Genomic DNA, 16,777 nt, shown 5'->3' on the forward strand with positions numbered 1-16,777 from the left:
CACTCCTAGTACTAAAGCGTTCAATCTTGTTTTACATTTTTACTAGAGCTGTTGATGTACATAACAGAAACAACCCAGTTACACTTGTGACAGCCTTAGGCTTGTGCCAATTGATGCATTATATTCTAGATTATTTGAAGATGGCAGCATCTGGGATAAATGAGCATAATGAAGCGAGGAGGAAAGAAGCCGTTCTATTGAAACAAGCTAAATGGAAGAAGCACCTGCAATCTATGCCTGACTCACAGGTAGGACATAGTTCACTAACATCTTCTATATCCTCAAACGTCTACTAAATGCACCATCAACCTATCTATACATTATATTATTATTATATATTATTATATTATATGATTGAATATCATCACTATCTTGTTTCCTCGCAGTGTTCTATTCCTTCAAAATACATGTCTTAATATGTCTTGGAAAATAATGAGACCAAACCATTATCAACACATTCTGTCTAAGTTTCAGTCAAAGCCTACCATAGTTGGTGTATGTTCAATAATTTGCATTTCAGTATGCTGGACAACAAGCTTACAGTAACAATGCTGGTCACGGAGCAGCCTGTAACTCTTACGAACGAGAGCTAGACTCAAGAGCACAATGTCGGGTGGTAGGCAGTCCACCCGGCATAGACACGCATGGAGCTCGAGCTGTTGATAAGTAAGCAATGTTTCAGTTTCTTATCTTGAGTTTAAGTAACAAAAAGTGTTAGATATTGTCCGAAGTGAACGACATGTCGGACTAATAATGCCCAGTTCCTTTTGAAGTTGGCAACTGATGACAAGCTCTCGTTGCCCATTATAAAACCATTGTCACTATATTTTGCATCGAGCTTGACTCATTCAGATGAACGTATTGACGTGTTAGCTTATAGACGACTTTTACTAAGTTTTCATACAGCTATAATGTAGCGACACCGGAGTGCGCCGTGTTGAAGCGCTAGGCTTGGCCAACGAGCAGATCATGTTTCCATAGGGTACTATCGTAGAGCGATGGTTGTGTGGCACCTTATGTCAAGGACATAGACATCTGAATATTTCTTGTCTGCATATGAAGCAGCAAGAAAGCATAGTCATTTCCATGGCACATAAATTATGCATCATACGGGATAATCGCTTCCAGCATCGGCGCTGACAGAATGAGAGTGACACTACTGTTTCCATGATGGCATTGCAGCTCCCTATGTGACTGTGTCACTACACTATCACTGTATGGACGTTTGGGGCTAGTACAATGAGAGATACCATCTAGACCTCTTGCTCTCCTTGACTTCCTCTCTCGATCTAATTGTTCTAATCATCTTCATTACTAACTCCAGCCTTAAAGATAATCAAATTTTGATTTTCAAGCAGCAGATACTTGAGAAATAACTGATGGTCCTAATCATCTCCTTATTTGATAATTCACTTGTGATGCTTGATGTACCTTCTAAGGAGCTGTCACATCTGTTACAATTCCTGACAGTAAGGGATAGAAGCTAGGTTGTAATCAGGATAATAAACAGCCAATGAACATCCTTGCTCTCTGATCTTCATGCAAAATCTTTAAACTATGAAACAGCTGGTGAGCTCAGAAATATATGCAAAGATTCAGTGTTGATTGTGCAGCCAACTAAAATTTGGACGCCTTAGTAAAAAACTCTTTGATTTATAGTTTATGGAGAGATGTAGTAGATACAGAGAACTTGCTCAGTTCAACTGTAACCATCATCTGGTTACAGTTGAACTCTCTCACTGTCTTGTTACAGTTGAACTCTCCCACCATCTAGTTACAGTTGAACTCTCCCACCATCTAGTTACAGTTCAACTCTCCCACTATCTAGTTACAGTTGAACTCTCCCACCATCTAGTTACAGTTGAACTCTCCCATCATCTAGTTACAGTTGAACTCTCCCACCATCTAGTTACAGTTGAACTCTCCCATCATCTAGTTACAGTTGAACTCTCCCACCATCTAGTTACAGTTGAACTCTCCCACCATCTAGTTACAGTTGAACTCTCCCATCATCTAGTTACAGTTGAACTCTCCCACCATCTAGTTACAGTTGAACTATCCCACCATCTAGTTACAGTTAAACTCTCCCACCATCTAGTTACAGTTGAACTCTCCCACCATCTAATTACAGTTGAGCTCTCCCACCATCTAGTTACAGTTGAACTCTCCCACCATCTAGTTACAGTTGAACTCTCCCACCGTCTGGTTACAGATGAACTCTCCCACCATCTAGTTACAGTTGAACTCTCCCACCGTCTGGTTACAGTTCAACTCTCTAACCAACTAGTTACAGGTTTTAGATCTTATCTCACATTATATTTTATCACTTTAAAAAAGAATTTTTTAACTAGAAATAAATTGTTCTCTCTAATATTTCAGCAGTCTAACAGTTTAACAGCATAGTAGGGCACCAGAAAAAATGAGCTGTGTACTGTTTCTTACTTGCAGCATAAGCTTATAAAATTTTCAAATGCTAGTTGATATGGCGTGTCATTCTACAGATACTGTGATCAGGTCGGTAATGTGGCTAGAAGAACGTACTATAATGAAAAAGGTGCTGGCATCATCAAAACTGACGCATATCGTTGCAATAATACATATCCAGTAGAAATTCGACAATATTCAAAACCAAACCAACGAAGTCAAAAGATGATGTTTACAAAATTTGACTATATGCCCCAGAGACCAAGGAAGAAAAACAACGAACATCATATTATCTTCAAAAGTGGGAAGACTTGGCAAGAGCAACTATCTAAAAACTCATATCAAAATCCGGTGTCTAATTGTTCAATGCAGTAGGTATACAACAGCAATTACAATTCCCATGATACTTCTACCTACAGTAACTCTGTCTGCTTACTATTACTAGTACAATGCTACTAAACTAAGTAGTTCTGTTTCACTACCTAGAAACCATCAACTCTTATTCTTCACGGTCGTTTTACAAAAGGAAAACAACAAAAATAATATAACAATTGAAATTGAACAAAGTTCCTTACAGTTAAATCTTAAACATAAAATTGTGAAAATCAGTTGAAAAGTATTTGTTGTAACAGCCATTGTAACATCTGAGAAAATTGTCCAATAAAAGCCAACAAGACTGCATATTAGTACCGAACGAAAGAGATTGGCTGACTGCCCGCATGCTGTTAAACTAAATGTGTAGCATAATTGCTTTTAACGACATAACACCTTGGTTGCGTTTTAACAAACCGAAGGCTACACGCGTGTGCAGAGAGAAAATTGGTTACATTTATACTGTTAATTGGCAAACTCCTGAACTGAAAAAATTTCCAGACATCAATAAACCGCTAAATAAAAAATTTGGTCCTGAATTATTTCAATTTGTTTATTTTACGTCTTTCTCGTCTGCCATTCCGATTATTCGCAGTCTCCGTCATCACACTGCTTTTTCGGATATCCGCCAGAAACGATGTTCGGAGGCCTCATCCTTTGTCTCGCTGAGCCTTAGTGACCAGTAATACCTTCATGAAATAAGAACCATTGCAAATACATGATTGTCATATTCCATGCTTTTGCAAAATGCTTTTTGTTTCCACCTTTTTCTTTGCTGTCTGTTGCGTATCGCTACCCATGATTGCACAACAAAGCATGCCATGGAAACCTAAAGATAAGGCCAGTTGCTATTGAACAATACATAATATAGACTGTAAAAGATAGTTTACAGTGCTTTGAGTTGTGGAAGGGCAACCAACCACCAAAGAGCTTCCCTAGTTGATAATACATAGAAGACAAAGAAGACTTATTCCTCTTGCTGATAGGCTCATGTTAAGTAACTTGGCACGACATAGTAGTTACCAGCCGAGAGTTTTTAAGCAAAATGCCGAGCAACAATTCTTGTAACAGTTTACGCATATAAAATATATCTTTCAATGTCACTTATAAACGTTATTCCTAAGTATTACATTTGTGTGCTAGACTCATGAACCTTCCGTAGGAGTCACATGACACATGTGGAAGGCTCATGAGTTCTGTGACTCATGCTCGACACACAAATTAATGACTCACATCTTTAAAAACCATCATCTTTTTTCATGCTCCAAATAATCATGCAAATAGCTCGATGCGCGGTCACTACTCCCACGCGAGTGAGCGAATCACCTGTAATCCTTCATAAACTCCCAATAACATGTCTATTGTATATGTAATGAGTGAATTGCTATGTACTCTTTGATGTAAATGATAAGCTGCCCACACCAACCTGTAATAAGGACCTCTAATAAGTTTGACAAGACGATAAAAAGAAATTTGTAAAACATTACAAACATCAGTTATTATAGGATTCATATATTCTCTCCGTTACTCTTATCTTCTAATTGCTACTGTAGTAATTGCTACTGTAGTAATTGCTACTGTAGTAATTGCTACTGTAGTAATTGCTACTGTAGTCTTTGTACTGTAGTAATTGCTACTGTAGTAATTGCTACTGTAGTAATTGCTACTGTAGTAATTGCTACTGTAGTAATTGCTACTGTAGTAATTGCTACTGTAGTAATTGCTACTGTAGTAATTGCTACTGTAGTAATTGCTACTGTAGTAATTGCTACTGTAGTAATTGCTACTGTAGTAATTGCTACTGTAGTAATTGCTACTGTAGTAATTGCTACTGTAGTAATGACAGAGAAATTCTTTAGTTTCGCTCTGGCTCCTTACAAATCGACTCAAATCTAATTGTTTAAATTTCTTTCCGTCATTTGTTATTCTTTTTATTGCTCCGCTTTTATAAGCTTTGTTGAGTTACATTCATGCAATCAAAGCTTCTCTGGCAGCATTGGGTTTTCTTAATGAGGCAGTATATAGTGTTCGACATTTTTCCTCCTGTCTGTATACATTGCATCATAAAAAGGTAATTGAGCCTGTATTGTTTTCTATCAATTACAGCTTAAGTTTTCCACATGACGGATGTATAATAATGGATATATGGAGGTTTGGTTTTATAGCACCCTTAGCTGAGAGTGTTTTATCGACTAGCTATTAGTATTACAGCTTTCTAGTTCATTTACCTGTGCAAGCTAGCTCATTCCTGTGCAAACACTAAAGCATTAAATGTCAGTTCACATATTTAATATGTCCATCCAAGCATAGATCCTAATTTTATGCATAGTTTCTTGTGTCAATTACTTGCTAGCACCACTTCTACACATTGACAAATTTTGAAGTCACTAGTCGAAATTCTTTTGATTGGTTTTGTTTAAAGGTTGACTTGTAACATATTTGACATTACAGTTATTTGGTATCAAAAGGTTCACCATGTCTTACTTTGCTGTGTTGTTGGTACCAAATATGTGGAAATGTGATTAAAAGCTCTTAAAAGCTCAAAAATGAACAGCTAATCGCAGTCATCACGAAAACGCCGCTGGTTGGAATCCCTCTCAAAATGACTCAACCTCATTCGTCGAAATATTTTCACAAATAAACTTCACGAATTTAATAAAACCATGTCTATTGTCCTTACGCGTCTATTTCAATATTATTGTAATGCTTTCACTTTGAGCACTGATATCTCAAAACCTAGCCTAAAAATCAGTTTAACTTTTTAACCTTAGCTCGAGGGGAAGCATATATCCTCTGATAAACATGAGGAGCCTGTTGGTCACCTGTTATGATCGAAAAATGCTGCAGAAGTTGTCCACGCCATTTGGTTGAAAATATGAGTCACATGATCAGATTATGACTAAATTATTAGGCCAAACTGAAACAAAACGGAAAAGTAGCAAGCATCTATATTTGATACGAGCTTTCCAGTACAACCCAAAGCGTTTGTCATAAACTAGTGCTACGAGAAATGTTATATTGTTCCTTTTATTGGTCTTTCATTTTACGTGATAACATCACGTGTCAAAACAGTAACCCGTCGAGTTGAGTATGTCATCGAAATAAAGGGATTCTAACCTACAGTGGTTTTTTTAACAATTTGTTTTTGAGGTTTTAAGAGCTTGTAATCACATTCCCACATATTTTAAACCTTCAACACAACAGAGTAAAATATGGTGAACTTTTTGATACCAGTTAACCGTATTGTGAAATTTGTTGCAAGTCAACCTTTAGGAAACAGTCACATTTTATGATAACTCACAAATGTTAGCAATACACAATAATAATGTTGAGTAATAATTAATGGTTGAATTGTTAGCATGACCTCTTTGACCTCTGACCTAAACATTTTAATACATAGCTTGGGCACTATAAATGTGTGTACAATGATTGTACACACATACTACAATGTGGGAGATAACTATCTTCACCCTTTGCATGACTATTATAGACCAGCATCCACATGTTGGTAGAAACAGTATTGATAACTGTTAACTGCTGAAATTCTATGCTGGAATTTTGAGACTTTTCTGTCCTTCCATAACATTATATGTTAAGAAACCAAGCTCTGGTTAAGAAATGTAGGAACAGGTTATGCAACCTTTTATGATTTGTTCTTTCCTCGCTAGCAGCTTCTTATATTCGTACCAACATTGATATCTGCTATAGATAAAAGCCTGAGATACAAAACTCTCTTTTTATACCCACATAGATGTATCTAATGGTAAACAGGCTAATCAGCTATGGCAGTTGTTTGTCAATTTCTACCAAAATCTTTCCGAACTCTTGCGCTGTAATCTACATTAACTTAACCGAGTTTTACTTGCAGACAAAGACGAATGGACCACTACAATCAGCAACAGGCGGAATACAGTGCTAAGATTAAAGGTCGTTACAGGGTCAGTAATGTTTGTCGAACCTAGGCGAGAAAATTACAACGCCACTTGTTATAGCCATTGATTGATTACTGATACGTGCCAGTGGCTGGTGTTAGGGGTTGGTATAGTGCTGGCGATGCATGCGTTTGGCACACGCTTCTGTTAGTACCAGTAATGGATCCAGCATGTTAGAGTTTACTACAGATATTCCTGCGTGTTTCGCCTCTCATTGGCTAATTTTTCCAGCAATGAGTGGTTTTTGCTTTTTGACAAGTTGACAAGAAATATGCTGTAGATCTTCGGTTTACGATGGTCACGACTTTTGATGTTTTGTGGTTATGACGCACTTTTAAGAAATATAAAATAACACTAAAACTCGTTTTCCTCTTACACTGTTTAGCGTCGTAAGAAACGTAGCAAATTGTGAGCGGATGAATACGCTGCACGGTGGTGCTAAGTGAGAAAAACGATGTTACTTAGTCTCAGCGTTACGCCATTTTGGTTGTGTTTGGCCATTCTTTCTCTCCGGTGTTTTACCGTTTTTGTGAACGTTTTTGCCCTTTGTTATGGCTTCAAAACATAAGCCGGATTCTTTTGATGGTGTTATGTTATTTGAAGTATTTTATTACAGATTAGTACGATACTTTACAGTACACGGCGTTTAGAGTACTTTATTTATGGTGTTCTGACTTACACTGAAATTCGACATACACCGGCAGTGTAAGAACAGATCAATGACGTAAGTCAAGGACCCCTGTACATGCTCCTTATTACGGTTAAAGGAAGCTAGTACTGGCTACTAAAACTAAAACCCAAAAGTAGAGGCAACCTATTTTTTATGCATATTAGTACTCTGACAGTCCAATGTCAGGGACAATGGCCACTCCTTACAAATGCATGAACCGACAGATTGTCAAGTTTTATAATTGCAAAAGCCTGTATGAATGAACCGTCAGTCAATTAAAAATTGTTGCACATTATGATTTTTGTCAGGCACTCGTATCAGCATCAGCTGGCGCCCTCGCAGTATCTAAATATACAATAAACAAAATAAAAGTAAGTCAATTAATACATATTGTTAAAGGTTGACTTGCAACAAAATTCACATTACAGTTATTTGGTATCAAAAGATTCACCATGTTTTACTCTGCTGTGTTGTAGTGCAAAATATGTGGAAATGTGATTACAAGCTCTTAAAAGCTCAAAAACGAAAAGCCGCCATAAATTGGAATCAGTTTATTTATCTGACGTATTCATTACATTTGGTTATTGTTTTGTCACGTGATGTTCTCACGTGAATTGAAAGGCCAATAAAAGACTCATTATAAAACTTTTCGTAGCACTAGTTTATGACAAACACTTCGGATTTTATTGAAGACCCGTATCAAATATAGATGCTTGCTACTTTACAGTTTTGGTTCGGCTTGGTCTAATCGTCTAATCGTAATCTGATAATGTGACCCATACTTCACGAATAATTTCTGCAGCATTTTTTGATTATCATAGGTGACCAACAGGCTCGTCATGTTTATCAGACAATGATATGTACTCCTTCGAGCTAAGGTTGAAAACTTAGGTTATAGGATATCAGTGCTAAAAGTGACAGCATTACAATGACGACAAAAAAAAGACGCGTAAGAGCAATAGACATGGTTTTATTGAATGTGTAAAGTATATTTGTGAAAATATTTCGACGAATGAGGTTGCATGAAAATGTAAACAGAAGCCATCTTGTATAACTACGTCCCATTTGAGCCGTTTTGGAAAGAGATTCTAAACTACAGCGGTCTCGTGTGGCTGCGATTAATTGTTCGTTTTTTAGCTTTTAAGAGCTTGTAATCACATTTCCACATATTTTGCACTTACAACACAACAGAGTAAAACATAGTAAATGTTTTGATACCAAATAACTGTAATGTGAATTTTGTTGCAAGTCAACCTTTAAGAACTATTGGTTCATCCACTGCTGCGCAACTGATGAGCATTCTATTGTACAATGCTAGTATGTAATGGTAGCGAGCGCGCAGGAAAAACAATCGTTTAAATTTTTTTGCATGATGTGCTAACCTATCTTATTGTTAAATTGTTACCTTTTTAATTGTTCAAAATCAATGCACAGGGTATTAAAATCATCATTACTCTTTTGGATATTACGCTAGACATTGTGAAATCTAAAATTTAATTCAAATTTGTAGTTTTTATGTAATTACACATAGCTTTAAAATGTATTGTGCGAAATGATGTAAAAAACATAACTACATGTAAAGAACTAAATTAATAAAGCCATGATTACTAAAAAAGGTTTTTTATTGCTACTGTACTTGAGAGGTACTACTGTACCTTAGAGGCACACGTGAACACAAGCGTATAGAGCAGTCATCTAAGTGTAGCATGTGTACCTCTTCACATAGCTCCGACATGAAGGGAATCGGACATCGCACTAGATAGTACGCTGCCGTAAATAGCAATGAACAAATTCTTTGAATGTAATTTAATATTTGTTACAAAGTTATGTAGCTAAGTATAAAGTTGACCATCTACCTCTTTAGTAAACAGCTATTGAAACTTTATCTCGTGAGACATCAAAAAACACCACAGAAGTCGTATTTGAAACACTGGCAGTCATTCGCTGCATGATTATACTGAACTGTTGTACGAGACTTCGCATACCTTTCTTATGTAGCCCAAGTGCTAATAAGCATGAAAAGTTAGTCTTCAAGCCTTCCATGTAAAGCTTACTCTATTTTAAAACAAGGTAAATAAATGTGTGTTACATGTATACCACAAAACAATATATATATACCGGTATATATATATATATATATATACATGTATATATAAAAGACTTGTTTTGTTTTAGCTTCCTTTGATAAGTACAGTTGGGAATTTGAAAATTTTTTTTCATGACTCTGTTCATAATACATCTAAAGTAAGCAAATCATGCCATAGAAACTGTGATTCTCTCACTAAAATTAGCTATATAAACAATACCACCATATAGCCTCGAGTAGCCATGCTTTACACCTACAAGATAATGAACTTGTTGGGTCTGCAAATGGCTGTGGGATAGACCTATAACTGCAAAGGTTAATGTTCCATGTTGTGTATACAACTGCTAAAGGATCTTGTCCTCTGTCAATGAACTTCATAATGACCGCTATTGAAAGGTTAGGTCAAGGCCAGGACAGCCACTGTTGTTTAAGTAGACAGAGGCTGGCTGCCGACTCAGTCCCATAATGCTATTCAGAAGCAACTCAAATTTCTCACCGCGGATGAATATATTATTGAAAAGTAATTTTGTTTTAGTGGCTTGTTATAGAGTCAGCTCCAATTCCAGGCTATATAGTAGTAAAATATGGCGTTAGTTGATACGTGTTGTATTGTTTGGCAAAACTGGGGTGGAACACTTTTGGAGGCTTCAGAAACTGCACATGAAATTGGGATGATAATACTGACATCTCTAGGTTTAAAAACATCCAAATAAACCTTCCATGAAAATGATAGCTAATATCACATTTGTAGAACCTCAGCTCATAGAACCCGATTTTTGTAAACCTCGTCCCAGATTTTGAGAGCTTTGTGTCTGCATGGTTCATTCTCTCTCTCTCTTTGAAACAGTATTATAAATACTTATATGTAATTATTTTGTAGAACTTTGACTATATCAGCCAATGGTAGACCGGAAAGTGGCAAGGCTATGCATCCGCGTACCTTGAGTTGAACCAAACCTGATACACTTGAAACTTCATACAGTGACCGTACATTCATATCATAAACGAACATACATGAAGGGTTTCAGTTATGCACAGATTTATTTCTCTAGCTATATATATAAAGACAGCACACGCCTTTCTAAATTTCATATAAAACCTGTTATTTTTCTGGATCACCATCTTTGGAGAAGACTGCATCATTAATATAAAAATAGTGCCATCAGACACATGACTATCCACCATGAATATTTGCTCAACTTTCGACTAAGTAAATTTAGTAGTATTATTATATATTTTAATCAGATATTTTTCTAAATCACTGCAATTGTCTTTGTTGTAATTCACGCTAAATAGTAATAAATATTTGAAATAGATAAAAACACTCACTCTGATTTGTATCACATAAAAATTGACTCGTAACCCCACAAGACTAGCCTGAGATACTAGAGCCCTGATACTATCAAATAGATCATTGATCAATAACACACCATTGCATAACAAGCAGTCATTGCCTGAACTCAAGCGGATGGCAGCTTATTTCAAGTGCTAGAATTAAACCTGGACGACTTGAGTGAGGCCTGCAGCTTGGCTATATTAGCATCCAGCTGAGCCAAACCTTCTTGGAATGCGTTATCAGCCAATGTTGTTCCTAGCGACACGCTAGATACCGACAGTGAGCTCACATCCTGTTCAGCGAGAGTTGAGTCGCTTGACTTGAATGTACTGTGGAGAAATTCTTCTTCTGTTGCATCCTGATATTTTTCTACACTCGAATGAGGAATACTTCGCGAATGTTCGTTTAAATCCAGCTCCATTGTAGTCCTATGTTGATTCATGGCATCAACAGAGCTAGCGTACACATCGCTAGCGACGGCTGCTTGATTCGATGGTGCTTGGTAATCTCTTCCTAAATTGCGGCCTCTTTCAAAATATCCAGGATTAAAAGTTGGTACATCGACACGTGTTGCTGCATCTGCAAGAATAACATGGCTGATGTACATGGTTTCACTGTTTTTATCAGCACATGTACCCTTTCACACGTACCCTTTCAACGCAGTCATTATCAGCTATAAATTTGCCATAAACTTTCTAGGAGATCAACTTAAGCATCTCTTAAAAAAGGTAATTTGAAACTAAGTGATAACATATGATAACCGAGGATATCAAATTGTGATTGGCTAAGATCGTGATACAGATCCTATAATAAGGTACAGGAGATGTTCTGTAGCGATGGAAGTCTGTTGTAAATCTATTCGATAATAAAAGCAGTGTCTGTCCGTTTGTCTGAAGTCATGTCAACATCCTTAGGAATAGAAATGCCTCATCCAGGAATTGAACTCAGGTACTCCGATTTACAGACCAGCACTCCAACTACTGCACCACTGAGTGACCCTGTCACATCTGCACTTGAACGAAAGGAAACAATTATCTACATGCGTTGAGCCAATAAAAATATTTTAACAAATCAACCTGAGCGTAGTTTCGCTCTGCAAAATCTTTTATTTTTTTAGTCGTGCTGGACGCATTACAGCTACGAATGTATACCAATTTTAGATCTATGGACTTTGGATGATTGTTATTAAACAATAGTACCATTGAAAGTTATTATTCCTACTTTATGAGTAATAATGAATAACTGTAATAATATTGATAAATCGTCTGCAAAAGTGTTCGTTTTCATTCTGCAACACATTTGTGGTATTTTTTATGGCATCCGCTAATATAAAATTTTATGACAATTAATTTTGTATCAAAATATTTTATAGATCATGTGGTTCAAAGGTCATGCCGATATATACAGCCCCTGAAAAAGATTAGGTTTTATCGAATCCATAATGATGTCCCGGAAAAGAAATAATTTGGTAGCAAAAGAGTTAATTATGCACACACTGATTACTCATGACGGTCTCTCACGTTGCACGAAACGGCCGAGTGTCCTAGTAGTATTACTACTAACATCATAAATATCAGATTTTCCACTATTATCACAATTGGTAGAATTACTATTACCAACCATGGATGATCCACCAGATGAATATGAGAATGAAAATTGAAAAAAATTGCCAGTGTCAGTATCCAAAATGATTTAACACTAGTACCCTGGCAGTCTCGAGTTTTGTGAGAGATTGTCAGGAGTGCCAATAAGGCATTGAGAATAAGTATGTGCACAATAATTCTATGATTTTGGGAGGTGAACAAATGGTATGGGCAGTAGCAGGCTAGTGATGGTGAACAAATGGTACGGGCAGTAGCAGGCTAGTGATGGTGAACAAATGGTACAGGCAGTAGCAGGCTAGTGATGGTGAACAATTGGTACAGGCAGTAGCAGGCTAGTGATGGTGAACAAATGGTACAGGCAGTAGCAGGCTAGTGATGGTGAGTGTTGTGGGTTCGAACCCCATATCGTGCAATCTTTTTTCCAACCTCCATCCAAGACTTCAAACGGAAAGAGATTTCGCATAAGCCATGGCTTCACTTTGAAAAAAACACTTGAATAAAACGCAAACACTCTAGATTCCCATGGTCATCAAGCATAGCGCGAAAATGCGTAAGGCTTACAGTTTATAACTTCACAAATGCCTAAGGGAGCCTCGTAAAAGCTGAAAGTCCTTGGGCTATCAGGCCTAATCAAATTGTTTTGACGCAGAGACATAACTATAACTAATTAACTTGATAAGCGGTGATCATAAAATTAAAACAAACACGAGTCACTAACTTGTCAGCATATCATCGACAGCTGCCTGTAACATTTGTTGAACTTGGAAAAAATATAAACAGGTATTTTAACTGAAAGAGTTGGTACGCTCCAAGCGTTATATGGGTATTATTACTAGAGGATAGTTGTTCCCTCCCATAGGACTCTCCTACATCTGTCAGGAACTAATAACCGCCCATGATACTACCCACAGTGTCAATAACGTCACGGAGCTTGTCGTTTGACGTGAAGCAATAGCTCTGACATATGTATCAGTTAATTAAAAAGGTGCAGCCCTTCTTTGTTTACAAAAATCAACTACAGTACGACGAGAGCATGACCGAGAGCATGACTGGTCGTAAATAACAGTGAAGCAAACATAGAAACTTGAATATCAGACAACGAACGACGCAACACAAAGTGCTGCACGAAAGTTTAACTTATCTTTTAGTACAACAAACAAAATCACTTATATTAAAACATTACCAGTATATTAAAACATTACCAGTATATTAAAACATTACCAGTATATTAAAAATAAGAGATGTTTGAACTGCTAATGATCAAAATTAAACTAATAGCGATGAGGCTAGTTATCCACAGATTACAGATGCGGCCCCTGGATGTTGTCAGGCTGTATGTACATTTTCCCACCTTGTAGCGAGAGACAACAGTATTCAACTGTAGGGTCGAAGAGCAGCCTATCAATTATCTATAATGCTGTCGAGTATATGGCGGCAGCGGTAAATAATTTATAGGCAGTGGGCGAATGCTTTGTTATTTACCCGGCAAAGAATTATATGGTCATCCATTAGTTAGGCTTGCAGAGCTTTCATTATGTTGTAATTACTCCATAAGGAATGTTTCAATTCATGGCCTACTTGTGCAACTGTACCAAAGAACAAATCCCGAATGCGGTGCAATTCACCATAGCGTACTACTAATAAATACACATTTATAAGGTTATAAAGGTAATTGTAATTCCAACCTTAAAAAATGAAACAAAAATGTTTTTATTGGCTACAAAAATTGTTTTGTATTTCTGTTACAAATTGTATTCTTGACGCAAAAATACAGTTTTTTCTGTATTTTTGTGTCAAGAAATATATATTAACGATCATCAACATATGTTGCAAGTGGCATGGGTTATAAGGTGAGTAGTTGGAGAGTTCTGAAGCTAGGTATGCTTTAATATAGTGTCAGTTTACTCATGACTAATCCTCAGCTGACAGACTCATGAATTGCTAGTTTATATGAAATGTACCCACTATGTTGTTTTGCATACAGTAGACACTCCGGTAATAACATAAATTCTACTTAACATGAAGTATTTATCTAAAGTTTTTGCTTCATAAAAAATTTCATTAGCGTAAAGTCGATGAAAATTCTCAAATTCAATTTGCATAACGAGAGTCCCATAGTAGCCTTAAAAATATCATTTTCTCTCTTACAGCAATTGGAAGAGACAACGATGTACAGGGGTATCTCTATACCTCTATTATATATACTAGTACCCTCGCAGTCAAGTATTCCGTGAGAGATTGTCATGTGCCGAATAAGCAAAGACAACATGTAACTGCACAATTACTCAGAAATACTTGAAGCCATCCATTAATACAGGTGTTAGAGTGTCCGTCAGTCAATCTGAATGACATGAGTTGGAGTCTCGTTGAAATAAATCTTTTATTCTAACCTCTAATCTTGGCTTTCGAAAAACTGGCGGATAGACAGACACAGAACTTATGATAGTAAATATATATTTTTTTTGTTTCTTCATTTTAGACATATACAACTTTTCCCTTTTATCATAAACCTTGCTGTTTAGAAAAAGCGTAAAAAATCCAGTTACATTGAAAGTGTGGGCAGACTGTAACTTAGCATAAAAGTACCGTAATCGCGAACCCTAAACCAAGTGACATTGATGAGGAAAAAAGAAAGGTTGTTGGTATAAATAAATAATAGTAGTATGGCTGTTCGTCGAAATCGACAATGACCTGCATCTTAGCGATGCAGCGTCAATTGTTACAAGCGGTTGGGTCAAGCAATATGGTAGAGCAGAGGTGACACTCTCAGCGTCTACCACTTCTGGAACTGTCAGATTAACCTGAAAGGGTGCATTTCAAAACACGTCCAGTCTGACGAATAAATAATACCACAATTACTGTATTGTCAAGAAACTAAAAAGTTAGGTCTAGTTTTTTCCAATTTGAAGGGCCAAATAGGTGCGTGTGGGACGACCTTGAAACAGATTAGACAACTTAAGTTACTAACTTAAGTTACTAGGCTAAATTACTAGCTTAAGTTACTCAAATTCATTGGGCAAAGAAACTTAGCCAATGGCAACTAAATTACCTCCCACTGTTTATAAGCCATTTTAAAACTTGAGCGAATGTATAGCATAATATGTAAGAAACGTTTTTTCCCAATATGTTTTAGCTATGCCTAATGCTTTCGAATATTTGAACTATGCATTGGACGAACACACAGAAATAAACAAATACCTTTATTTAAAAGTTAAAATGGTAAATGTTTTATATGTTGATTAAAAATAACTTATTTGCAAAAACTTTTTTATTACCTGTGCAACACCAGGCATTCAGCTAATAAAATTGTAATGCAACAAGTCTTAATGTTTGAATGAGTCAATAGTCAATCAATGGTTACTCTCTTGTCTTGATCAGCGCAGGTCATCCTAGCAACTTTTGCAGTGTATTCAATCGCCAGCCAAATACATGTAGAACGCTGACATGCCCCGGAAATGGGTGTTTTAGAATAGCCTACACCTAAAATTTACCGTCAATATTCTCCATTAACCATCCAATTAGCAATTTGTATTTCAACTACTATTTCTACTTTGTTAGATATAGGCCTACCGAGACTATTTTTACCGTTTTTACTTAATTTTTTGATCAGTCATTCACACACTGCACATAATCATCTTTAGGATAAACAACACCTTTTATGACCTTGGGTTTCAACAGAAAGAGGGCTAACTTCATCATAATCGCCAAGATCACAATGGTTTCAGCATCAGAGACAAAGACTTTCCCCGGCAGGCCAAAGCCCAAAAGGAAAAATGCAGCAGCTCAGCGACTGATCATTCTCGCCATCTTGGGCTGAATGGTTCCACGATTGAGATACGTTTTCTTCAGGAGTATTTGCCAATATTTCACCAGAGCAATCTCTAACTTAACCTCCTTTCCAGTTCTTTATTTAAACTTTAGTTCAACCTTTATTACATGCCTCCCCAGGATCTGTCATTTCTTTACCAGATTCCTGCCACTCAAACCTAATTTAAATGCCTCATTCTCCTTGTCTGATCTTATCAACTTTATCTCTTTCTCACCCACCCTCAGCCCTTCTTAGGGTGACTGACTCCTGCATCCCCAAAATGGACTATCAAGGTGAATATTTTGGCTGCCACAAGTGTCAATAGTTGAATTCAACTTGTTTTAACAATGTTCAAGTAAATATTAAGCCACTGTACAGTTCTAAACAAAAATTGTGAATTATCATTTTGTAAGAATGTCTCAGGTTTAATTATCTCATTTTGCCACCAGATAGGTAAACAATGTTAATATATGTTGTGAAATACATAATGATGCTGAAAAAGCTTCAAACAAGCATACCAGTAAATTGGCTTATCACAAATATAT

General features: G+C 36.6%; 2 protein-coding genes across 2 annotated transcripts in view; one reads left to right on the forward strand and one right to left on the reverse strand.

Moving 5' to 3' along the window:
* The first annotated feature begins 133 nt into the window (after positions 1-133).
* On the forward strand, positions 134-10,893 carry LOC137394624 (uncharacterized). Its single transcript, XM_068081368.1, has 4 exons — positions 134-248; positions 521-666; positions 6,665-6,734; positions 10,365-10,893. Exons 1-4 carry the CDS (start codon positions 141-143, stop codon positions 10,389-10,391), a joined length of 351 nt encoding a protein of 116 aa, XP_067937469.1. The 5' UTR covers positions 134-140; the 3' UTR covers positions 10,392-10,893.
* A 22-nt stretch (positions 10,894-10,915) lies between these two features.
* The window catches only part of LOC137394107 (uncharacterized), a 56,687-nt gene continuing 50,825 nt past the window's right edge, over positions 10,916-16,777 (reverse strand). The window contains exon 16 of the mRNA XM_068080825.1: positions 10,916-11,399. Coding sequence (XP_067936926.1) covers positions 10,966-11,399 — 434 coding nt within the window. The 3' untranslated portion in view covers positions 10,916-10,965. The remainder of the gene's footprint in view (positions 11,400-16,777) is intronic.

This window comes from Watersipora subatra, chromosome 4 (genome assembly GCF_963576615.1).
Source record: "Watersipora subatra chromosome 4, tzWatSuba1.1, whole genome shotgun sequence".
Taxonomy (NCBI): domain Eukaryota; kingdom Metazoa; phylum Bryozoa; class Gymnolaemata; order Cheilostomatida; family Watersiporidae; genus Watersipora; species Watersipora subatra.

What these genes read in the sequence shown, in the direction of transcription:
- LOC137394624 (XM_068081368.1), top strand. Translation starts at nt 141, where the DNA reads ATGGCAGCATCTGGGATAAATGAGCATAATGAAGCGAGGAGGAAAGAA. An exon ending in AATCTATGCCTGACTCACAG is followed by an intron (nt 249 to 520) that starts GTAGGACATAGT and finishes TTTGCATTTCAG; the next exon opens with TATGCTGGACAACAAGCTTA. An exon ending in AGATTAAAGGTCGTTACAGG is followed by an intron (nt 6,735 to 10,364) that starts GTCAGTAATGTT and finishes ATTATTTTGTAG; the next exon opens with AACTTTGACTATATCAGCCA.